The 25,840-nt window shown below is 45.4% G+C and overlaps 1 protein-coding gene across 1 annotated transcript in view; it reads left to right on the forward strand.

The window, feature by feature from the left end:
- Nucleotides 1-25,840, forward strand: part of LOC128713220 (uncharacterized) — a 58,155-nt gene extending 32,315 nt beyond the window's left edge. Inside the window, exons 7-14 of the mRNA XM_053808080.1 lie at nucleotides 4,216-4,977; nucleotides 7,351-10,332; nucleotides 10,405-10,908; nucleotides 10,984-11,226; nucleotides 11,287-11,435; nucleotides 18,649-18,885; nucleotides 25,168-25,327; nucleotides 25,542-25,840. Of these exons, the coding sequence (XP_053664055.1) occupies nucleotides 4,216-4,977; nucleotides 7,351-10,332; nucleotides 10,405-10,908; nucleotides 10,984-11,226; nucleotides 11,287-11,435; nucleotides 18,649-18,885; nucleotides 25,168-25,327; nucleotides 25,542-25,840 (5,336 nt within the window). The remainder of the gene's footprint in view (nucleotides 1-4,215; nucleotides 4,978-7,350; nucleotides 10,333-10,404; nucleotides 10,909-10,983; nucleotides 11,227-11,286; nucleotides 11,436-18,648; nucleotides 18,886-25,167; nucleotides 25,328-25,541) is intronic.

The raw sequence follows: 25,840 nt of genomic DNA on the forward strand, positions 1-25,840 counted from the left end.
TGTACTAACAACCGATGAAGAATATTTACTAAAAAAGCAATGTTGTTATGTTGAATGCATTGCAGTAGAAGTTGTAGTACTCATGGAACATTCAGCTTAAGGTGTAATTAATTTAGAATAATACGGAGTATACCAACAGAAGAGCAAAACCCCGTATGCAATACGCATGACATTGCATGCATATCAGAATTTGTTAGGCAACATTCTTTTTGGTGCTATGATATTATATTGTAAGATCCTTTCCATACCATCTATTACTATTGGAATGCAGGTAGCTCAATTTTTCTGAAACTAGTTGCAATACAATTTTTTGAATACTATTCATTGTAGCGGCCTATTTTATGCACCTCTCACACGTCACCCCGCTGGGAGTTATTCCGTTTCCGTTTGTTTTTTGGCTGGCCCCATCAGGGACATGAGTACAAGAAGAGCATTTGCGATTATTTCTAACGACTCGACTTGTCATTCTCTTTTTACTCTTTTTCCATACCGCTACCAACACTCAAAACGTCATCACATCCATTCAATGCACCACCATGCGCATCGCACCAATCACGCACACACGCTTTTCCTTGGACCACGATCCGCCTGCCTCCATTCCTTCCCAACCCCACCGTGCAACGAATGGAAATGTGTGGGAAAAAAATTAAACATCCCCCCCCCCCCCCCGTGTCCCCAATACTCCTCACCCTTTTTCCCCCGTCCTCACCACCATGGGAGATAAGATATCAACGAGTGCCTGTTGCGAAATGGTCACGGTCCGTGCCAGGATACGTGCGAGAATCGCTGGGGCAGCTACAATTGCGGGTGCGAAGGTTTGCCGGGCACGCGGCTGGCAGCGGATGGGCACGGCTGCGAGGACGATGGTGAATGTGCGAAGGCGAACGGTGGTTGCTCCCATCGATGCCTTTCAACGCTTGGGCGCGTCTTCTGCCTCTGTCCGGATGGGTTGCGCCTGGGAGCGGATTGGAAAACGTGCGAAGGTAGGCATCCGGTAAACCTTATTTTTGGCCCATATCCGTAGCGGTTCCCTTGAGCACCATCAGATGTAAGAGTGCGAGCGAGTGGGACGGATGGAGAGCTATCCATCTCGCACTTTGAGACGCATAGAGACATTGGTGCTGTACCACCGTAATACCAGGCCGCACGCGAACGTGTTTGATGTCATTCTATCGTACTCCAGTGAACTCAAGATGGAGTTCAGGTTCAGGTTTGCTCATCCGTTTAAATTTGCATTTGAAAGTTATAAATTATACAACCGTCCAGCTCGTACTATCGATCTTTCAGTGCAACCGTTAGCTAATAGGCAAAAATACGGTTTGGGAACGGCAAACTTTGCAAACGTACCTATCGATAGCTATTGCACAGCAACACTGAGCCATCCGGTGACGGGTTGCTTGAATGACGTGGACGTGGAAAGGGAAAAACTTTTCATCAAATCATCACCTTTCAAACAGGGCGGGAAGGATCAGCTTACGCTCCTTTGACTGATCTCGACCTCTTGTTGAATGAGAAACTATTAAAGTGTTGCAAATTCAGTTCATTGAAGCTGCTGCTATTTTCGTTACCGTAACTCTGTTGTTTATGGTGTTTATCGATGTATCCTCTAAGCCCGTCAGCTTTAAAATCTTCCTAAAGCAATGAAGTTAGTTCTGTACTGTGCTGATAGTGACAAAAAGGCACATTTTTCTATCTCTTCCGTCTTAAAATTTAATAAAAAAAGTTGAAAAATGAGACTGAAAACAGCGTAAAGAAACATAAAAGGCAACCACACGTAATTAAAAGATATTAAATTGATTTAATTTTACCTAAACGAAAGGTGAAACCAACCACGGTGATTCATACTTTTTGTTTTAGAACATTTTTATCAAAGCATTCCGGGGTGGATGTTTTGGTGGTTTTTTTACACTCGTAGCAAGGGATTGATTTATCGACGTTTCAATTTTACACAACTTCTAAAGCAAACCCCACTGATGGTGGTTTTCGTCTACTGAAACTTTCTCCCGTGTGGGGGAATCACAGCGGAGGATGGCTGCAAGGGGCTACTAATAGCGATTAAGCTGCGAAAGTGATTTTTGGCACACACGCACACACACAGAAAACCCGTCCATCGAACAACGATTTTGTGGGGAAAATGAAAAACAAGAATTCCTATCCCAACTTTTTCGGCTATTGGCTGGTGTGTGTGGTTTGGGAAGGTTTCTTCCCGCAGTTGGTCATCAAGCGAGCGCAAAGCGGTGCGGTACTGAATGAGTGAATGATCGAGCTGCATCAACATTGTTTCGTTGTTGCTATTGTTGACGGTGGTGTTGTGAGCTGCCGGTAGCCCCATTTGGAGGATGTCTGCTGGAACGGCTTCATCAACCGTTTGGCGCACTGACGAACACGTCAAACGCTAAGGCAACGGAACGGAGCTCGTGGCACGCTACAAAGCTGTGGCCCTGTTTGTGGTTCCGCAAGAGGGGAAAAAAGGAAGGCAAAAGTTTCATTCAATTCACCGACTCGATCCCTAGCTGTACGAGGACGAAGCGGTCGGTGGATTATGAAAATATTTTCCCAAAAAGTCTCGAAACAACCAAACAGCCACCTCAAGACCGGCTTCGGGTTGTGGCATCGGGAACTTTGCTTCTTTATGTTTTATTTTTTTGTTTCGCTTTCCTCCGCTCGGTGCTGTGGCGCACGGTGTATTAGGCTGATGTACCCTTTCGAGACATCATCGCAGTGCGTCCCGGTATCATCCGCATTATCATCGGAATCTGGCAGGAGTTTGGTGCTTGGGTCCGGTTCTTTTTTCGTTTGTTCCTGCCTTCCGACATTAGTTCTTCTTTAGCGTACCACGTTTGCAGGGTTTGTGGTACCTTCTGCTGTTTTTCGGTGCCTCCGTTACCATTCTGCGATGTGATTTCGTGCTGCACAGAAAAAAGAGACGCAAAGTTTGCTGACGCAGTGTAGTGGAACGGCGCACGCCAATGGAAAACGAAGAAGGAGCATTTCATGAACTTTCCTTTCGTTGTGTTCTGTACAGCACAAGGAAAAAGATACAGCTCGTTGCGTCGGAAGATGCACTCCAGTCGGTCGCACCGATACGAAGGCACTCTATTATTATTTATACTTATAATTTTCCGCCTGAAATACTTGGTCGGAAATATAGTGGACGAATGCTGGGAATAGGCACAGGGGAGAACCCTGAAAATGGCAACTTTCTCACATGTAGCAACGGTGGGGAGGCGTTTTCTGGGGGAAAAAATCTAGTCAGATGTGCATACCGGTAGATGCGGTTGTCGTCAGGGTTGTTGGCGTGCAATCATAAGGCTGGTGAAACCTTGCTAGGAAATAAACTCAATTGCGCCACGCCTGCCAGCTTGACACGTAGAAGGCAGGAAGGAACAGGACGGCGAAGCAGTTTCTACAGGCAAAACATGCATTTCCCGTACACCGTGCACACTTATGCTGTGGTGAGAAAATGCTGTAGAACACACTTCCGAAGGACGTGCAGGTTGGTGATCTTTTGTATGTCTTCACAGTCTGATTGATGCACACAATAGCACCGGAATGCTTGTTCGTTAGGGGCAGAGTAGTTTAATACATCACTGAAGTTATCTTGTATCAGCCAATGGACGTTTCGCAATGGTGGGCGCTATCTGTGGGGGTGGTTATTGTATATTTGGGAAGCTTTCAACTGGAAAAGGTATGCTACGCAGATTTCGAAAAAAATGTCGTTGTAAACAGATCATATTTCTAACATTGGCTAAATTTTGTTTGATTTTATTAAAGGTCATTGAAAAAGGTTTCACTTACCCTCTTTACAAAAAAGCTTAATATAATATAGGAAAATAAAAGAAAATATATGTTTTTTTATAGAAAAAAAAACAACAACGGAACAACGGAAATTGTAAATGTTTCTTGTATACAAAGAAAAACCAATATTATATAAAATATAAATAATCCTGGTCACGGCACCAATTTGCTGTTCTTAAAACATATTCTTGGGAATGAAGCTTCTTCACGTTTATTTACTAATGCTTACATCACATAACGTTTGACAATCCAAAAGCTTTATTAACACAAAAACTGCTTGCAAACAGTTTCATTTTGCTTCACCGTGATGGCTTTCGTATTGCGCAAACGAACATACAAAAGCACGCAATTAAACCGCAATTTTTATGGAACAATTCAAATCAACTTTCCTCCCATCGAACTCGCCTCGGTCGACAGATATCGATGAGTGCCAAAATGGAGACATCGCGGAACGATGTGCCAATGGATGCGAAAATACGTTCGGTTCCTATCGATGCCTGGAGGGCCCAGAGCCCACCATTGATGATAGCAAACAACCACCAGCGGAGTACGATGATGAAGAAGATGATGGCGAGAGTGACACCGAAGACGACGACAATGGGGAAGCAGAGGATCAAGAGCGAACGGAAGCGCATAATCGATTGAGCGAAAATGAATTGCCTCAAGAATCCCATCAATCAGTGGCAAGCGCCGGAAGCGGCTCGACGAATGAAGGTTCCAGCGACGAGCGTGATGATGACGTGGAAAATGGGACCGAAACGATACCGGACGAGTCGATTCCGGTTGGTTCCACGCACGCTCATCGGCATCATCACGGTGAAGATCGTTTTGTACCAGCTTTGGTGAATCGACGCGATGAAACTCGCGATACATCGGAAGAACGAGAGGAAGATCACGAAGATGATGGGGATGATGAGGAAGAGGACGAAGATGCGGGTGTCCTCGAGAGGCCTCACGTTCAAGAACCTTCCAGACCGGGTGTAACTTCGGATGATGGACACCGTGAGATTACCACCTCAGTGGTGGAACACGCTGGACCGACGGAATCGGATTATGACGATGATAATGGGCTCGAATCGGAAGAAAGCACCGAGCGGAATAATGGCCAAGTATCCCCAGGTAGTACCCGCGGTTGTGGAGAAGGGCTTCGAATCAATCCGACGACAGGCACTTGTGAAGGTGAGTGAGCTCATCGTAACCGGTCGTGACGCATGTCACCACCGGAAGTTTGTGGGTGAGCTTTAAACAACATTTCCGCATCGGCTGTGGTTCCCGATCGAGCGAGAAAATTGCTCACGAATAGCGGGTTGGCTGAATATCCGTCAGGGAAATTCCACACCCAACCACACCCAGGAACGACCATGGCAATGTTTGTGGTACTTATTTCTTTGCACAGGCATTCGTGGAGTGGAGCGAACGAATTTACGACAAAACTTTATTTGCAGCACACCACATAAACCCCCCAACCCCATCCTCGTCCAATCCTTTTCCGCCCCTTCCGTCACCTGCGGCTCACTGCTCAAAACCGCAATGGAGACGCCCAGTCCCCCAGCGCTTTTATTCGACAACAATCTTTCGCTTTGTTTGGATAAAAGAGTTCATTTTCGGTGTTGGTAGGAAATCGATCGAACGAACCCCTCTTTGCAGCGGTCTCACCTGGCCGGTGGCGTAAATTTGTTGCACACACACAAACACACTCACCTTATTCGGTGGATGCTGGTGGATGTAACAACGAAGGTTGTTAAAATGTTAATGATCCGTGCATCGTAAGCCGATTGGAACTCGACCGGAATGGTCGGTCATAATTTAAATGCAGCCCCGCTGGGTCGTAAAACTTTAGAGGACGGTTCTTTCGAAGATGCTTAAATGGTGATGAGAAAAGGCGACATTCTAGGGGTCTAGTTACAAAACGCACCGGGGGCTTTTGGGGTGTAAAATCGTAAGAGCTTTTGACGCTGCGGTTCGAGATTATATTTTGTTGGTGTAACAGAACAAATCAATCGATCCTCTACTCCTTTCTCAATAATCAATTTCACTTGAATATTTGTTTCTTGAAGATTGATTATAGCAATTTGAAAATGAACTCATCTCCAGCTTTCAGAAGTGCGAACGATCCTTTCGCTGCTGCCAACGTGTTTAAATGTTTGTTAGTTTAAAAAAAACTTCGATGAACAACTACTTACAGCGTTTTGTGTGCTGGTGCACCGGTCTTCACGCGACCACCTTCATCACCAGTTGAAGTTACGCCGACATGTTAGTTAGCGTTTCGATTAGCTCGCTACTGGCAGCATGCCTGGCCGCAACAACGCTAAAACCCAACAAAACCACAACCCGCTCTATTTATGCAAATAGTTCCGGGCTCGAACCGAGGCCACCGCCACTAGCTCATCAGCCGTGTGCACGCGTACTTGCGGTTCCCGTGCACCTTCCGGTGGGATGAGCCGTGCACAAACGAGTCTGCCATCTGCCAGCCAGCGCGACAGAGTTTGCATTCTAGCCTTGATGAGTGCAAAACGCTTGTCGGTCCTTGCTTTGGCCTTACTTTTGCTGAAACCCGTTTATGGAACGCACATGCCACGGTTTCGAACCGACTGAGCCCGTTAATTGAAAATTGCAGAAAGTCGGCTAGCAAAGGTGGAATGGGACGGAGCACAGCACGCGAGAAGCGAGAAGAGTTTTCCGTACAGACGGGGTTTTAGGAAAGATGAACCGCCCCACAAAAGCGCGTGCCATAATGTCCTTGCCGGGAGCGGCAGCATAAAGGAAGGGTGCAAAAAATATATTGTACCACGCGTAAATGAATCCACACCATGTGGCAAACTGGCCGCCACGGTCTGCACACGGGGACACACTTTAGCGACAGTTGTATGCCGGCCCAAACATACAAGGGTTTTTCCGGGGCGATATTTTCGGTACAAGCGTTCATTGTGTCACCGCAAACACACACTCGTTCCCCAGTGCGCGGAACGGATTTGATCGTTATTACAATGTTTAAGCGGCAGGTTTCTCCATGCTCCCTGCTCGAGGCCGTTCGGCATTATGACCGAAGCGAACCGTGCGGCCAATACTCTTGTGCGCGTTTGTTCGCTGTTAATCATGGCTCGTAATTTGTTCGTTGATTATGCCTTGGGTCTGGGATGTTGTACCGACACGTGCTACACACGGTTCGGGCGAGTGGTTTTTTGGTGCAGATTTCGGTAGTACGTAGACACACGCATGTCGGGATTGTTTTGGACGGCAGCATATGTTGTTGGGTGGGATTATGCAATCTAGAGTTGCTGTTTGATAAGCAGCAAGGATATTGAAGGATAATCATTTTACCATTAACGGGAGCGATTGAATGCTTCAAACATTGGATGAATATAAATACAGACTGTTTCAAAACACCGAATGGAACATTATTGTATGAGTGGAAGGTTTTTAGATTAGATTACTTTTATGTTGTGCAATAGTTTGCCTTTTAGGCTCGTACAACGAAGATAATGGTCAGCAGTCCATAAATTCGTTGGACGCTCTCTCCAAGCATTCATCCATTAATTTCTCTTTTTTCAGATGTTAACGAATGTGAGGAACAGGATCATGGATGCGACTATTGTCAAAACGCGTTCGGCGGATATCAGTGCACCTGTCCGGACGGATACGAACTGGCGGACGATGATAAACACTGCGAGGACGTGGACGAATGCTTCACCGGCGAGGAGGAGACAGATGAGCGCGGGTCGGTTTGTTCGCACCAGTGTCACAACACGATCGGTTCCTTCGAGTGTCGATGTCCGGAAGCGTTCCATCTGAACAACGATCGACGCACATGCGTGCGGGACTTTTGTCAGGATCTGTACGAAAACCCGAACAAGACGCGCTGTTCGCACGAGTGTGTTGACGAGGTGGAAGGTTTCCGATGCCATTGTCCGGAGGGTTATCTGCTGGACGAGGTGGATCAGAAGACGTGTCACAGCGCGTACAGCTGTGATGACAGTCAGCGCAAGCGGTGTGAGCCGGGCCGGTGTCGGAAGGTTGGCAGCGCCAGTGGAGACTATCGATGCGAGTGTCCCGATGGGTACGTCCAGAACGATCACAGCTGCCATGATCGGGACGAGTGTCAGCTGGGAAGGCATGATTGTAGCCACGAGTGTCACAATACGGCCGGTTCGTACAGGTGTAGCTGTCCGGTGGGTTTAACGCTATCCGCCGATGGGAAGACCTGTGACGATGTGGACGAGTGTCAGCGCGAGACGAACGAGCTGGAAGGTTTGTGTGGTGATCTCGAGTGTCGCAATACGTACGGTAGCTACAAATGCGTATGTCCGGAGGGTAGGGAGCTGGATGAGTACGGAATCTGCCGACAGATGGATCTGTGTCGTAAGGATAATGGAGGCTGCTCGCACATATGTACGTTCTACAATCGCGAAACGTACTGTGACTGTCCGGACGATATGGAGCTGGCGGAGGATGGCAAAACGTGCGAAACGACCAATATTTGTGGAGTGAACAATGGCGGCTGTTCGCATACGTGCGATCCGGACAGTGAGACCATGTGCCTCTGTCCGGCGGGAATGGTGCTGGGAGAGAATGGACGCACCTGTGAGGATGTGAACGAATGCCACACGCGCAATGGAGGATGTTCGCAGAGTTGTCTTAATTTCGAGGGTGGTTATCGGTGCAGTTGCTACGAAGGATACGAGCTGGAGGAGGACAGACGGACGTGCGTCGATCAGGACGAGTGTGCGAATGCGCGAGGTGGTGGTTGCGATCACAACTGCCACAACACGGCAGGATCGTACCACTGCACATGCCATGCTGGATATAAGCTGGCTGATAATGCTCGATCTTGTATGGACGTGAACGAGTGTGAAGATCACAATGGAAACTGCTCGCATGTGTGCATCAATTTGCTCGGTGGACATCAGTGCTCCTGTCCGAAGGGGCTGTTCCTGCAGGAGAACGATCGAACCTGCGACTTTGTGGATGAGTGTGAACTGAACAATGGAGGATGCTCGCACGGCTGTCACTACGAGTACGGTGTGGTGAGTTGTTCGTGTCCGAAAGGGTTCCAGCTGGATCCAGAGCATCATAAGACATGCGTGGATGTGGATGAATGTTCCAAACGAAATGGCGGTTGTTCGCACGATTGCTTCAACACTCCAGGATCTTACGAATGTCACTGCCCGCAGCATTATGAACTGCGTCACGATCGTCACACGTGCCAGGATGTGGATGAGTGTGTGGCGGAGAATGGAAACTGTTCTAACATTTGCATTAATCTACCCGGCGGGTATCGATGTGCCTGCGAGATCGGGTACGAGCTGGCAGATGATCAACGCACGTGCATCGATGTTGACGAGTGTAATGACGGTAGTCACGATTGTTCGCATCACTGTGTGAACGTACCGGGGGCGTACGAGTGTGACTGTCCCGAGGGTTTTAAGCTGGGTCGCAACAGGTTGAGCTGCGAGGATGTGGACGAATGCAAAGTACTTTCCGATCGGGGTGGGTGCGAGCATCATTGCATCAACACGATCGGATCGTATCACTGTGGCTGTGAGGATGGTCATCGGCTAGCGGTGGATAATCGCACCTGTTCCGATGTAGACGAGTGTAGTGATGAGGCTAGGAGGTGTACACACGACTGCACAAATACGAAGGGTGGTTTTGAGTGTTCGTGTCCGTCGGGATTGCGACTGGACATTGATAAGGTGAGCTGTGTGGACATTGACGAGTGTCGAATTAACAACTTCAATGGTGGGTGTTCACACATCTGCGAAAACACCGAGGGAAGCTTCCAGTGTCGGTGTCCCGAAGGGATGTTGCTTGGGGAAGATCAAGCGACGTGTAATGATGTCGACGAGTGCGCCGATCTCAACGGAGGATGCAGCCAACTGTGCATCAATCGGGACGGTGGCTATCGATGTGGATGCCACCCGGGATACAGCCTGATGGTGGACGGGAAGGCCTGCGAGGTGTCGAATCCATGCGCATTGAGGAATGGTGGCTGTCAGCATTATTGCAGCTTGAAGGCAGGCCTACCAGTGTGTTCGTGCAGAGAAGGTTATGTGCTGAACAAGACGAATCAAGCGTCCTGTATCGATCATAATGAGTGTCTGCAGACGAAAGATCACAACTGTCAGCAGCGATGTGTCAACTTGGAAGGTTCGTATAGGTGCGATTGTTACACTGGATACGAGAAGAACGATCTCGGGCAGTGCATCGACATCAATGAGTGCGTCGTTAATAATGGTGGCTGTGCATCGAAAGCGCAGTGCATCAATACGGCCGGCAGTAGCCGGTGTGTGTGCCCAGTAGGCTTCAAGCTGACGCAAGATCGCAAAAATTGTGCCGAGCTGAAGGATAACTGCAAACCGCTAGAAGCACCACGAAATGCCGAGGTGAGATGTACACGTTCCAGACATAAGACGCAACTGTTCTATCGATCCAAGTGCATCATCACGTGCAAGAAGGGGTTTAAACTGCACGGACCTTCGGTGCGACACTGCAATGGTACTGGCGAATGGGACGAAGGGGAATCTATTTGTGTTCGTAAGTATATTTCCAGCGATTATTTCTCGAACATCCTCTCGTCTAATAAACCTGCCTTACTCCCTTGCTTAGCTCTTGCTTGTCCAAAATTGAATCGGCCAGAAAATGGTGTCATCTTGCCGGTCGCGTGTACGGCGGGCAAGATTTTTGCCAACGAACGATGTGTACTTCACTGCAAACCTGGTTTCAAACCGATGACAAAGCGCACTGCTGTCTGCACTTTGTCACAAACTTGGGTACCCGGGGATAATCTACGTTGCGTTCCGTTGGATACTCCAACGGTAACAGCAAGACCGGTGATAACTACATCCACCGTTGCGCCAGTCACCATCAAACCATACATCCAGTGTCCACCGGATATACATGAGGTACTGCCGCTGGGTCAGTACACGATGAAGGTACGGATGGAGCGACCGACATCGAACGTCGATTGGCACAAGTATGTGGATTCGTATCCACCGTGGGGCAAACAGCTGGAAGTGGAACTGCCAGCGGGCGAAACGATCGTCACGTTCCGTGCCCGTAGTCCTACGAACAACGTGAACGACGTGTGCCGAGTTGTGATAAAAATACGAGGTGAGGTTCACACGGGTCTTCGAAGAAGGAATTGTTTTCTACAAATTATTGTACGCATTTCTTTGTACATTGCAGAAAGGAAACCACCCACTGTGGTGCACTGTCCCGAATCGTTCGAGGTACAGTTGGAACGCAACGAACCTTCTCGTTCAATATTCTGGACGGAGCCCAAGTTCGAATCCGAGTCGGAGATCAAGCAGCTCTACAAATCCAACACACCCGGCCAACTGCTCGCAGCCGGATTGCACTACATCAACTACATCGCAACCGATGCCGACGGGTTGAGTGCAAACTGTAACTTCCGTGTGGTGGTTAAAGGTAAGAGTAGGGTGTAGCAAAAGTCCTTTAAGCAGTGGCATAACCATTGGTTGCTTGCAGGTCCTCCGGTCGAGGTGATGGAACCGCGACGTCCACATCCGGGCACCGTCGGTTCGAGGCCGGCGGAAATGAACCGCCTCGAAAACCACGAATCATATCTCATCTGTCCCGGCAAACCGCCCGTGAGGCTCGACGGCAACAATTATCCCGTAAGTAGTAGACTGCACATTGTTTTACACACCATTTGGCACCGGATCCCGTCCATTGCTTCGATCGATAAGACGAAACCGTATGCATTAGCCACATCTGCACACACACGATTGCTACCACCACCATCATCCCATTATTATCGCCAACAACAAACACAACTACATCAACAACAACAACAACAACAATTGCAACATAAGCCACATCAGAAACCGTCCGGGGTGCCAGTGGGCTCGTATCGGTATCATAATAATCATCGCTATCGCCACGAACATCAGCACCATTACCACAATCGCAACCGCAACAGCCAAGGGGCCCCCGGGCAAACCGCGCTCATAACGCCACTAATGGGTCAAGGTAATCATTCATCTGCCGTGGGACTAACCGTGACCTCCTCCACCATCGCCACCACCGCCACCAATCATTCCACCAACCACACGAAATCATCCCATTCCGGGTTGCCTTTGCGGAACGATTATCACTCAACCATTCCGGTAGCTTCACCGAGTCGATTACTCTGGCAACGGCCCGCAACAAACTCTAATGCCACCACCAACGCCACCGCCGCTGCTTACAAGCGCACGAACACGACCCTTGGTGCCACTGACCAAACGCTTCGCATGGACCATCCTCCTAACAAACATGCCAGCGGGTCGCAATGGCAACACTCCGCACCATCGCACCAAGTACATCGATCGCGCATAATACACATCATCGAACATCGATCATCGTCGGCGTGCTGCGAGGAGACGGCGGATTGTGGTGAGGAGTCGCCTGCGGACAGTTCGCAGGAGGGAAACGCCACGGCTGATGGTAGAAGCGAGACCAATGCGGCGAGTGTTGAATATTTTATCGACATCTTCCATTGGGTCAGGGAATATCAGCAGCAGCAGCAGCAGCAGTCACTTAGCTTAGGACGACAACGGATCCTTCGCAGCACTGTACCGCAGCAGCAACCGTATCACCATCGTCGACGTGCCCGGCGGCAAAGCAATTATTAAATTATTCCATACGGTTACGGCCATTATTGTTCGGTCGCACTATCTTAGCTTCGTTTTCCTATCCAAAACCAAATCAAGCGCGCTGGAAGCGGGTCGCATGGGGACTGTGTTTTCTTTTCCCGGGGTTCATGTGTACTGGGTGGACACGAGCACACAGTTCACCCTGATTCCAACATCCTTGAGTCGTCACAGAACAGTGTGGGCACACTTTTGGTAAACATTTAGCTATGACATTATGATTGGTAGCATATTGTTAGCAAGCTATTTTTAGCATATACTCCAGTAGGTTTTTCGCCGAACTATGAAAGATATGAAAGCCGTACGGAAAAGGTCACAAATGGCTGTAGGTGTCTTTCTGTTCGGGTTAAAAAGACCGGTGTATCCCATTGATAAGGCATACTAAGATAGTTGTGTTATGTGAATAGCTGCCCTTTAGGCGTTTTGTTCAGCGGATTGCATACACAAAGGTGGTACGCAGAAAGTATGCATTTTGCATAACCAAATTATCTATTGATTGTTTTGCTTTTGTGACGTCTTGTGCTACTTGCCGGGTGACAATTTCATCGAAAAGTTGTAGGTTAAATGAACAAAATGGTTGAAATGGTAAAAATGCTTCAAATCGGTATGTTTTTTCTTGCCGTTCAGAATTTTCACTTTAAAGTACTGTTAAATTCGTACCCCTGTTGATGGGTGAAATCGTGGAGATAATTAAATTATTTTATTATTTAATGTGTAAATATACGACTCATTTCGCTGAAACTCCCTCTGTGTCCAATTTGTCGGTGTGAGTTCATTGGAATAGAGCCGTGCTTCCACAAATTTTCCATCCACACCACCTGTCCCCATTTCCCTGGCAACGAAATAATTGAAATCAAACAGTTCATATTACAGTCGTAGAGCGCTAAACAAGCGTCGCGTATTGACGTGTCATGTATGGCTAATAGGACGGCAAGTGTACCTTTATAACTGTATCGTCGAAGTTGGCATGGTTGCTTTGAAAACCCAATCACTAATGAATAGCTCAGTATGCAAAGTTCTGTAATTCTCGTCAGGCCCAACTGGTGGACATCAGATTTCCATTAAATGCGCGAATCGGTTTCAATGTACCGTTGGCACAACACAATGGTGATTGTGTAGGCATCGGTAGCGCATTAGCGGGTCGTCATCTATCGCTCGCACTGATTGTAGCACTGCAATGAGGAAGGCAAGTGGTGTGTTCTATTTTAAAATGCCCTCATGAGCTCTGAGTACACGGAAGCAGCAGGAGTTCATATTTTGGAACAAAGCTGTTTGCACGTTCCGCACATGTTGGGATGTTAGTCGGAAGCTAAAGCATAATATTGAAATCCATTCAATGGGTTGTGTCAACTCACACCCCATAGCTAGAAGCGAAATTTTACTCGTAAAAGTATCATCACTGCACGAATATGTAATGCGCATTGCATAGTTTTCCGACTTGTGAACAAAATGCCCCTCAAAGTATACAATTTGTAAAACAAAATCGTTCATTCAATCGTATAAATGATTTCCTCAAAAAGTAGCTTGTATGTAGCCTTGCACCATCCCGTACCTACCGATGGGAATGTTTTCTTTGCAATGCTATTGCTAACGTTTGGTAGCTTCGCTCTACCCGACCAAGGGAAAAAGGGGCCACAAAAAGAGGCCGATTTGAAGGACTACATTCCATCGACTACAAAGCCATTGTACGGATCCTGTCCGTGACAGTGTGTACAATTGTGAAACGGGACAAAGCCGTTGTGCAGCGAATGAAATTCTTCCCATATCGGATGTTGTTCCACAAACGCGCTCGTGTCCATCGGTGAAGAAATTGCGTCAAAGAAAATACTCGTCACTGCTGGATGCCTTTCAGCGTTGTTCGGAGCGTGTGGATATCGATCACATGGAGAAACCCTACCAACGGGTTGGTTTGATCCGTTTGGCGTAACGTAAATGATATTCATCCCAGTGCGCTGTCATCAACCACAGTGTGTGGGACACTTTGTATTCGGCATGGACTACTCGGACCGATACCATTTTCCATTCAAATCGGGCAAGTGTTAAGGCTGAGTGTTGTGCTATTTCTTTTTTACCATTCACTCTTTGAATAGTTGGTCCTCGCTCACATGCGTGTTTTATCCTGCGTGCCCCATGTTTTCGCGTGGTTCGTGCTACTTCCGGCTGCACTCTGCGTAAACTCATATTGGCACATTCAAACACATCAAACGAACGGTAACGGTTGGTTGCATTGCTAGCCGTGTTTCTTGCGCTTCCTTTATGCGCCTTTCGCACAGCTTTTCACATTGTCAAGGCGCGGATCATTTCAATCACCTACTGCCTATGCGGGACAATATTCCGAAGCTATTTATATTCAGGCTCCTACAGAGTTGGGTGTTTTTCCTTCTTTGCGTGCACTTTTTTCTCCACAATTCTAAACGCAACAAACAAGCTGCGACAGAGAAAAAAAGCAAGCTCTTTTGTAAACTTCTCTTCAGTGCAAAAGGCTTTCATATACTCGAGTCCTTCACTTTTGTGTCTGATTGTATTCACAACCTGATCGTACCGAAAGTAAAGCATAGCAAAAAAAACGCTTCATTTCCGTCATATGATGAGTATTTGGATGCTTGGGGACGGTATTCTCGGAGCAACGATTCATCGAGTCACACAAAATAGAAGCAAGAAGCAATATTGCACCTTTTCTCTATGAAAGTGATTGGAATCGTTTTGCTGTGAGGGGTTTTTTTTATAGAGGGAAGTGTGTGTGGAAGGATGAGATGGTAAACAACCTCGTACATTCCCATATGTTAGGATTCACATTTTGCCGATTGGCAGTGAAAGTGTATGCAATAGAGCACGATCCAGGAAAGGATTATCGAGGATTCTACCCAAACACTCCACTGTACGTGGCATGAATTGGACGTTCCTAGCCGAGGCTAAATGAAAATAATAACTCACCGGAAGGATTTGCTGGAGCCGGAACCGATCCGCTGCATATTTTCGGCGATGGGATTTAAAAATAAACGATCCATTATTCTATCGACATACGGCTTGACATTGGCCCTTATCTTGAGTGGTGTGTGTGTGTGGGTGGGGTGGCTTTGATTTCGATACCATAAATATTTCTCTCCTAAGGCCGCCGCTTGACAGCCGTTCGTTTGAAGGGCGGAAAGTTTGAAGCTGTATCTTCGATGGAGATAAATCCTTCTCCAAACAAACCACGTATCGTATCATCGTCTGTTATAAGTTAACCTGGGTCTAGGAATGCAAAATATAAAATTCACCCCACAAACGCTTGTTACTGCTTCAAAACTGTTCTTGTTTGATAATGGAAGATACATAGCATGATCAACGTCCATACCATGAATGTTTGCTGCAGTGTACCTTTTCCATGTAGATGAAAGGTTCCAGTATTCTGCTTCTTTTTTGCTCCTTATCATTCAGTGGCCAGGGCACAAACCGAAAGCGAAAATAAACTCTTTCCCGAAAGAATACTTCGACGAGCAACATTCATTTAACGAAAAGCTCCAGTTTCTTCATCAAGTTGATACACTTCTAGGGATGATAAAAAATACACAACCATGAGAAGTACTTTCCCCAAAACCTGAGCAGGAACACGAGCTGCTGCATCCTTCTATCAGCACAACGGATCAGGAAGCGGAAAGTTTGCAGCTAATTCGCCGTATCCTTCAACTCCACGTATTAACGATCACCCGATAAAGAAGTGCTTTAAACGGCTTAGTGCACTCGGATGTGGAATTTTGTAGCTAGTCATGCTTTAATATCTCTTCCAACCCCCCAGTTCGGACTCCGGTGAGGTTTTGCTAAATGTGGCTTACTTTCAGCAACGTCATTCACATCATCATCATCATTACCATCGTCAGTTCGTACATCATTCGAATGAGCGAACGTTCGAGCTGGGTGAATGCTCTTCACTGTATGAATCATAATTAAATCGATATTTGCCTACAACCGCACCTTTTAAGGGTGGGTTCGGTGGCCCGAGGTACGGAATTCGAACGTGAAAAGCACCATCCATCTGCCACTGACAGGCGACGGCCATTGAGCGTACGCTGTGGTGAGTGTGAGTTTTGGATTTGAATTGGCGTTTGCGATTGATTATTATAGCCGTAATTAATTCCAAAACATAAACAATTATACACCACCAACACCAACGTCAACACCACGGCCTGGTGCCGAGTCTGTCACAACTCTGCCATGTGCGTGGTGTGTGATATTATTTGGACGTGTGGTTTGGCACGTCGGATGTACGTTCGGAAGTATATGACCATCAGCTTAGGGATGTAGGGACGTCTGTTTTCGACTTCCGCAATCAATAGATGCCTACGAATACATGTCGCCTTCCTCCAATCTGAGGAAGTAGGTTCGGTGATATTATAGCAATAGGCCGGTTTTGTGGTTATTTAGATAAGGAGTATAATACTTTTAACTGCAAAACGATTTGATGGGGAATTGAAATGATAAACAAATTACTCTATAAATCGTAAAAAAAACGAATGTCGAGGATATCGAGATTGTTCGTTGATCATAATTGTTCGGGCTCTTGGTGCATGGTGCAATGTAGGCGCCTGGTCACACATGGCTAAACGATTGCAATGATCGCCCAAGCAAAGGGCCATGATTGGGAACCTCTAAAAGAATGTCATGGCAGACCTTAAGCATTTCCAACAGTGGCCTACGAGCAAGGTTTGGAAGATCTGCCTGAAAAAATGTATTAATGCAGGAGGTGCCTATTTAGAAGATTAGTAGGATTATGTACCTATCACATAAATTAAAAAAATATATATTACTTTTCAGAAGAACTCTGAATGTATCATGTAATGTCATGGCATCATTGTTTCATTCATTAGGAACGGCCAGTAACTGTTTCATTTGATTACGCATTTTCTATTGCATCACTCAACACTCGTAAGCCAAACCAGTCTGTTAGCAACTCACAACAGCGTTCTGAGTGTAATACTGTTTCCGTAACTGATTTACGCCACATGTGCAGTGTGTAAAATATGTACCTTGCACCCGTTATAGCCCGATGGTATGCACAGCACATAAATATTACTCGATTTGTCTAACGATAATAAAATTATGCTATCATTCAATCGACCCATCCGTAGGCATGTACTCATCTGCTAGCCCGGACGTAGCGACGCTACATATGCATCATGGCAATGGCGTATATGCGGGCAAAATGCATTATTCACGTGTGATGAAGGGGCGAGATTCGATTGAGGGTTAATTCTTAAAAATATTATTTACGATAAATTAAAACCATTCAGGTTTGTGCAAAGCGCGAATCGGCCGGAAGCGCGGAATTATCATCAATTATGGACAATTGGAATCAATCCCCCGATTGCAACCATCGCCGGTGATAAATGAGGCAACGGTCGTTATAATTTACGGAGCGACACTTTTTCGCCCACCGGGCATATGTATGGGGATTGGGTGGGAATTGGGAGTTGGGGTTTTGTTGTTTTGCCGTGGAAACATATTGAATAGAGCCGTGGTTTTTGTTGCCGTAAATTGTCCACTCAAATCCCAGCGCAACACTTTGGCGTAGCAGCTGAAGGTGTGGCCCGTAAGGAAAACTAGGTGGAGAAAATTAATTAAAAACACATGTGCTTTCTACCACCCATGGACGACACCTTTCCTGCCGGATTTTAGACAGCGTGCGGTAAGGAAAATCTCTTTTGGGCAATCGTGTACACCAGAGTGTTGCGGGTGGATAACATTTTCCCAGGACAGTTCGATACCGTGCTTTGGTCGCTGGATGTGGCCGCGTGGAAGTTGTGGCCTTTCGAATTGTGGTTTTTAGATCTCGACTGCGCAGTCAAATACGGGACTCGGACAGTACGTGTTGAGCACGGGTAAGCGCTTTTCGGTAAATTGCATCGTGCTGCATACAATTTAATGACACAATCAATCAATTTTCCGGCCTCAATTCCCATTGTCAACGTCGATGGAATGTGTCCTTTTTATCCACACAAGAGCGCACACACACACACTCACACGTACACTGTGACAATGTGACAGATTCCGATCGTCATCAGCGAAAACAGAACCGATCCGGCATCGCAGCCGCTCGTTTTCCTCCGCCTCTGTCCGTATGTCCACGTGGTGCGCGTGGTTTTTTGTGTCTTTGGTGTCTTCCATCGCATTTCATGCCCGGCTTTATCCGGACGGCTCATTTGTTTCACTTTTGCAGCGTCATCGACAGCAGCTGCAGAAACAGTGGCGCGAATCGCATATCGAATACCACAGCCACCATCAGCTTCTTCACCAACACCGTCAGCACGCACATCATCAACGGGGCCGGTACGAGCAGGAGCAGCAGCAACACAATCGTCCATTGTCCCGGAACCATTTGCCGTTCGTCGATTTCGTTGAGCCCGGAATGTCCACCGCACAGAGGAGATTGAATCAAATCTCACCACCATTGCCGGTAGGCGAGCGTGAGGCGATGTGCCTGATGTGTCGTGTATTTGTGCAACTCATGAGTGTTATGTTGTTTTGCTTCTTTTGTGTAAAGTATGCTGTCTTTCTTTCGTTTTTATTTTATCAAAACCATTTGTTTGTTCATCGTTTCGCCATGTTTTGACTGGTTTTGTGCCGAGTTTGTTCTGTTTCGTTTGGTGCTTTTTTTCCCTGTCCATTTATCGTTGTGCTTTTTGTACCGCTGATAAGCTAGCATAGATAGGCTCTGTTTTTGTATGCCCATTTCATTGTTGTTCCGTGAACTGTGTTTGATTTGCATTCTTTGACAGTTGTTCACCAATCGATTGGGATCGTTTTATTGTTATGGGTTTTTTATTCCATTCTATTCACCTATTGTGTGTGTATGTGTTTTGTTTTTGCTGTCCTTGCTTCACGTGTAGATGTTTTTTTGCTACTGGAGAGTATTTGTTTCATTGATTGGTGCTATTTGTTTTTTGTTCTTAACCTGATGTGTAACTAACTTCAATTGACAATGATTAGTTTTTACTGGCGTAGGTTGTTACAACGTACAGATTTGTTTTCGCAGACGACTAATATGTACTGAAACGCTTGTTCGTTTCCAATAAAATTTATACACATGAATGCTAGTTGCTGATAATAATACCAACATATAAACCATATGAAATTGTTGCTAAGTAAAGTCAAATCCGTCCGTATATAACGCTGCTGTTCAATACGCCCTAAAGTATGCAATCTGCACGGTATTTCAAAGTAACAACTAAATTGTTAACGCCAACTACGTTAGCTCAAAATAACTTTTTCGTACTTAATATGAAGTTTCATCGTAACGAAACTATTCGAAAAACAAATTTTGATTATGCCTACATTAGGCGCACAAAATATACACGAACGATAATTATACCTCTAAACAAAAAGTATTAATCCAACGCTAATAAGGTAGAGAACTGCTAAAAACAGTCAATTTTGCAACGTTTCTCCTCCGTTCTATTATTAACGCATTAACAAACGTTCCATACTGGTTGTGGAGCTCAAGCAACCAACCTCCACTGGCTTGCAAGACGCTTCGTCTGACCAAGTAATTGATAATTCATTAAAAGCTACCTGTAAACAAGCAAATTTATTCCCTTCACTCCAACCGTTATCCGCTCGTGTTTTTGTTTCGGGGTGGTTTTTTTTTTATATCTACCATTTTTCACTTTTACCCACAGTGTTTCGTAATTAGATTATGCCAGCAAAACGTTCCATTACCGCACCAAAAGTTGTCGAAAACTACGGCGGAAGGGGTTTGTTCGGGAGTGTTTCGAAAAATTTGATTTAGTCCCAATCATAAAGCTTAATCTTCTTTCTGGTTCGGTACCATTGCGGCAGCAGACATCGTGCCGCCTTCCATCGGTTGGTAGAAGTTGACGGTTTGATGCTCGAAACTGCTGTCCTCCGATCAGTGCAAATGATGCCCCTGTCCGGACGTGCGCCAGAGTTGAAAGTTAGACTCATGATAAATTCAAACGGTACACCACCATGCCTTGCTGCCTCACCGTTGTGCCCCGCCGTTACATAATGCTGGATGCTAATTAAAAATTCTTCCGAACGACTTTTGGGAAAGGCAAGCAAAGCAAAAATAAAAAAAAAGCGAACAACAAACAAAAACCGGGAGAAAAAGAACCGAGTTAAACCTTCCTTTTGAGCCGCTTCTGAGACGATTATTTAGAAAATGTGGATCGTTGAGCGAAAGCTAAGATTACCAGAGGAGCGTGGTGTCATGTTTTTCGCAGGAACTTCTACACTTTATCTACACGTTGCTGCTAAACACACACACACACGCTTACTGCTTTTTCAATTTCTGGTTGATCCGAGAAGCAACCGAGAAAAAAAAAGTTAACCAATTGAGTGCAGTAAGCAAAATGGAGCAAAAAGGACTTGTTCGCCAAGTACAGCAAAGCAAAAAGAGGCAAACTGCTGACTTTGTAAGCGAAAGTACGCGAGAGCTTGGTAATGCTTGCTGGTGTTGGCTGGAATTGTCGATAAGGAGAAGTGTTAGCAAACTGTTAAATATGTGGCGAATATAACAAAAAGGCAAGCATGGTTTTTTGTGAGCTTGGGTCAAAGGTAGTGTCCAAAACAAAAAAATACTTTAAAATTAGCCATTTTTTCAGTATTTTGAACGATAACATAAAACAGTGATCTACAGGAATAGTCTGTTAGTAAAAAAATAATTACCACTAACAACAAGCAAACATTTTAAGAGACAATGTGAAAAGAATCCGGTCTCAAGGATCATACGAGTTATTTGTACATTGGTGTATGGGGTCTTATGTTAACATCCAACTAGCTTCCAATAGCTTCAACTAGCTAACTGGTATATGCCAACTAGATAACAGATGAAGATGTGATCAGTAATCTATTTAATATGTGATAAAAAGCACATTGTAATTGAATTGCTAAGATTGTCTATCAATAAGTCCTCCTGTCGACAATCTTATCCCACTTAAAATGACATCAACCGTCAGTCACAAACAGTCACGAGAAAGGAAACAGCAATCAAATAGTGAAACTTTTATTGTAGATGGTTCAGTAAATGAATGATCAAATGTAGTCCATATACGATGGAACACTGAAATGGAACTAAAAGGACATTTGTAAATGACCTGCTATTAGCTAGTGGGTAATAATCTCATTTTTATTCCATAGGACTCTCAGAATTTTATGCAAGCTATAGTATTTGTTTTGTCAAGCTCAAATGAGTTTACTTTTGTACTATTCACTAAAAGTGATAAGGCCCTAAAGAAGAGAACAGAAATCAAATATGAGTTAGAAATTTATCCTTCGTTTAACAGAAGAACCATACCCGAGTGGTAGTTTCTAGCAAGCAGTTAACGAGAAAATAAACCAAAATGCACGATCATCTCGTTCTAATCTTGTGCCACCGACGTTAACTGTGAAACAGTGTCCAAATTACTGTTAAGCAATGGCACACCAGCGCATACATACACACAGAGCTGTCCCTCTGCTCAGCAGATGGTGTGGAAAAAGTGTTGAGAGCAGCCCGTTTAGCAACATTCTTAAGCTGCACTCATGCAAACGTGCAGCTGTAAAGGGTAAAGTTGTGTCATTCGGTACGTTCTGGTGAATCTTTACCATGCAGCGAAAAGTTTTGTAACTTTCTGTTCCCTCTATCAGCTGGACCAGCTGGACCGGTTCGAGGGCGGAGGCGACGGTTATTTATGTTTGTACTGTCGATGGTTGGTGCGAGAAACTTTTCGCACTTTCTTGCACACTTTTTGTTGATTCCGTTAGCTCGCGAGCTGTGAGTTTGTGTTTTCATGATTTGGTGAAAGTTTTACGAAGGAGTGTTACGAAACAGTGTGAGACAGAAAGAGACAGAGCTAATGAAGGAGGGGTGGAGAACGCAAACCAAGGAAAGTGATTGCAAGTACGCAGCGTTTTTGCATTCGCGTATCGCACGTCAACCAGCACGAGCAGCAGTTTTTGTTTCCCTGCCTTCTATCACATCAAAAACAACAGTGAAACAAAGCACCAACTCCGCTTGGGCGGCAATACAAACGCAGACAAGTTGTAAAACGAGCAAACGATTGTTCGCGGCATGTCCTGCTGGCGATGGTGACAACGATGCGAAAGACTTTTTCGCTGCCGTGCGTCGGTGGTGACTCGTTGGCGCAGCTGCAGACGAACCCGGTGAAAGTTTCCCGAGGCAGCGGGATGTAATGTTTATCACTTGGCAAGTGATTTACCGTCAGGAAATGAGAGAAATATCGAATGATAATTTGTTCGCCAAGTAAACGAAAGCTTTAGTTTTTGAGTCTGTGTTCTTAAACTTGTATCATTTGCAAATCGTTGTATGAACGCTTTACGCTTAGCTTTCTTTGATTTAAGAAGTAATCTTGCAAAAGCTTTCCACGATCCAATAAACGCAAGTAGAATTTATGGGTTTAACATAAGATGCTGCAGAATTTGTTGTAAGTTTGAAACTAGTAGTTAAACTTCGACCGAAAGCTTATTCCTCATAACAAAAAAATTGCGACCCTTTTTGAACCTTTTATTTATTAGTTTCATTGCAAAGCGACCCATCAAAAATACTTTTAAAAAATACTTCCCCAACATCGTAAATTCATACCAATTTGTTTTCGAAAGGTCACATGAAAAGCATCCCGAAGCGGGAAATGAGTTTTCCATGAATCGCAGTCGGGCTAATAAACATATCATGCTCCAGGCTAGGGTTACGATATTGGAATTTTTGCGCCAGACACCGATTGGGTGCCTCACACTCGGTGGTTATTGACTTTGAAACCGAACCCCTTGAACGTTTTGGGGCACTGTGGCTTGTATTTATCGACGCGAGGCGGAAGAGTGCGTCGAGGGAAGGAGTGGGAACCATATTTTTGACTTGCCACCCTTGCCACCGACACAACGGGTGAATGTTGCACATAATTGGCGGTTTTTGTGCTTGCCAGAAATCGAGTGTGCTTGTGCGTGTAGTTTGGCGTAACGCGCATGCATGTGAGTTATAGCTTTGATTAGCGAACGGCTGTGTAGTGAGATGGAAAAGGTAATTTTGAACCCATTCCATTAGCAATTCGGTTATTTTCAAAGAGGTACTCGGAAAATGGTACACATAATGGAAGGAATTTTAACACCAGGTATCGATTCAAGCCTTGATATCAAATGTTGAACGTAGTTACTGAGTGACTCAATTCCTATCAAACATGCTTGTATTACGAGTTGCATACTTGAAGACGAGTTTGTACACAATTCCGATGAAAGTTGTGCCATTATTGTCCGGGCACATGGTGTTTAAATCCTGTTCAAACGCTTGACAACCACACTGCTAGTGGAGTGTTTGGTAATTGTTAAAAAATTCTCTGCGTTCAAAATCGGTTCGACATCCGCAGTGCAGCCCCAAAACCGCATGTTGGTGCAGGTTTGCTTTCGCACTCGGGTCTGTGTGCATACGGTTGCGTACCCTGTAAACAGTATTTGTGGCTTACAACCGTATAAACAACACCCGTACCACTCGGCGTGTGAGAGCAGCCGCATCGAAAAACCACATGTCCACAATCACACCGTTTACCAACCCTCGAAAAACCCAATGTACCGAAACTTCTCGTCCCACGCAACAGAAACCGCGAAGCCAAAATCGGGAACGAGGGCGGGAAAACCAGCACCATCGATTGAACTTTCCCTGTTGATTTGGGTTCAAACATCGTTTCACCTCCCACCTGGGCACCGGGCTTTGTCTCTCTAATCGATGTGCCGGTTCGATGCACTTTATTTGACTTTCCGGTTTGGTACCGTAAAAGTTGACTCGTACTCACACACACTGCAGGATCAAAGTGGGGTCATGCTCTTGACACTTCCGTTGTGTCCGTTCGCTGACCGGTTGAGGTGCGTTCCCGTCACTGCACTGAGATGGAGCAGCCTTTTCAGTGGTATAATTAATTACATTTTTTGCACCAACAACCTTGAATTTTCGGTCGAATGCTATCACGTTGATTTTGGGAATGGTGACATCGATGAGGTAATTGCGTCGAAAATGCATTGCAATGCAAATGGAAATACAATTAGAATTTATAGAAGGTGGAGGGTGTGCAGGATGTGATATGTCACGTCTGGAAATTATTCTATTACTAGCAGTAATAGTCCGATAATTCAATTAAGCCCGAATATTTCATTCCCCGCGTATTGTACCACAATTGTAACAGGTGAGAAAAGAATACAAGCGAAATACTCACTTTTCATTGATTAAATGCAATTGATTTCCCTTCGATTAAAGTATTAAAGTATTAATTAGTATAGCTTTAAGAAACATGTCACAGGAGGTAAGTACTTTAAACGTAATTAAAATTACGATAGTCAGTAATAAAATTATGATTTCTTGATTATGTTTTAACCACATGCCACATGTCAAACTTATCATCAATGCTTCTTAAAAAAATGCCTTGTTCGTTTTTCAATGGATTTCAAACAAAAACATAAGTTTTAAAGCAAATGCTTCAAAAACGCCTTACAGTAGGCAATCTGCACGACTAAAGGCGCAAAACAGATGTCAACCTAGATGAAGAAAAATAGCATGATGAGAGGAGAAGAATATTCACAATAATTTCTGATTGCTCTTTTTGCTTACAACCACTACTAAAACTGCTTCAAATGCTTCTGTAATTCGCATGTAGTGAAAGGAAAAAGAGATAACTGACAAACTGACTAATTGCCCTATGTCCAGTTTCAATAATGTAGCTTTCTTTCAACCTTACAGTTGCACGTCCCGGAAGGGTGTGTTGTGAAGAACATTCGCATCAAGCAAAAGTTGGCCCGGTTACGCCACCAGCAAAGAATGTTGGCTCAGCATCTGCAGCATCTGGAGGAATCACCTAATGCCAGCCCGGCACTGATACGCCAACAGCACCAGCGTTACAGTAAGTTCTCCTTTGCACAGTTCAAGTGCTCTATATTTTGCTTATTACGCTTCAAAAATCGTTATCTGGCATTATGACATTGACACTGCCTTAACCGGAAAAGTGCTCGGAAGAAATGTGGAAGCAAAGGCCCCTTAAACACGTGTGAAAATGTTTCAAGGTTGTTTTCTTTCCGTACGTGTGCTAAATCTTTTATTCGCGCTATCGTTTGCAGATAATCTGCTTCGCTACTACTCCTCGTGGGACAAGGTCTACGCGTCCTCGGCGGCTACTTCAAGGCCATCTACCGCACTGGATGGTGCTTCATCGTCGAGAGCCCTCCACCTGCCCCAGAGGCTTGCTGAACCGTATTCTACGGGCCCGCTGAGTGTATCGCATTATCAACAACCTCAGCATCACCAGCAGCAACATCCACGTCGTTGGATGAGAAAGCGCAGTCGAGCGCATGCTGAAGCATCGCATAACGGGGCAGAAAATACTAGCAATTCCCAGGAACAGCATGGTGGTCAGTAA

The sequence above is a fragment of the Anopheles marshallii genome, chromosome 3, assembly GCF_943734725.1.
Source record: "Anopheles marshallii chromosome 3, idAnoMarsDA_429_01, whole genome shotgun sequence".
NCBI classification, from domain to species: Eukaryota; Metazoa; Arthropoda; class Insecta; order Diptera; family Culicidae; genus Anopheles; species Anopheles marshallii.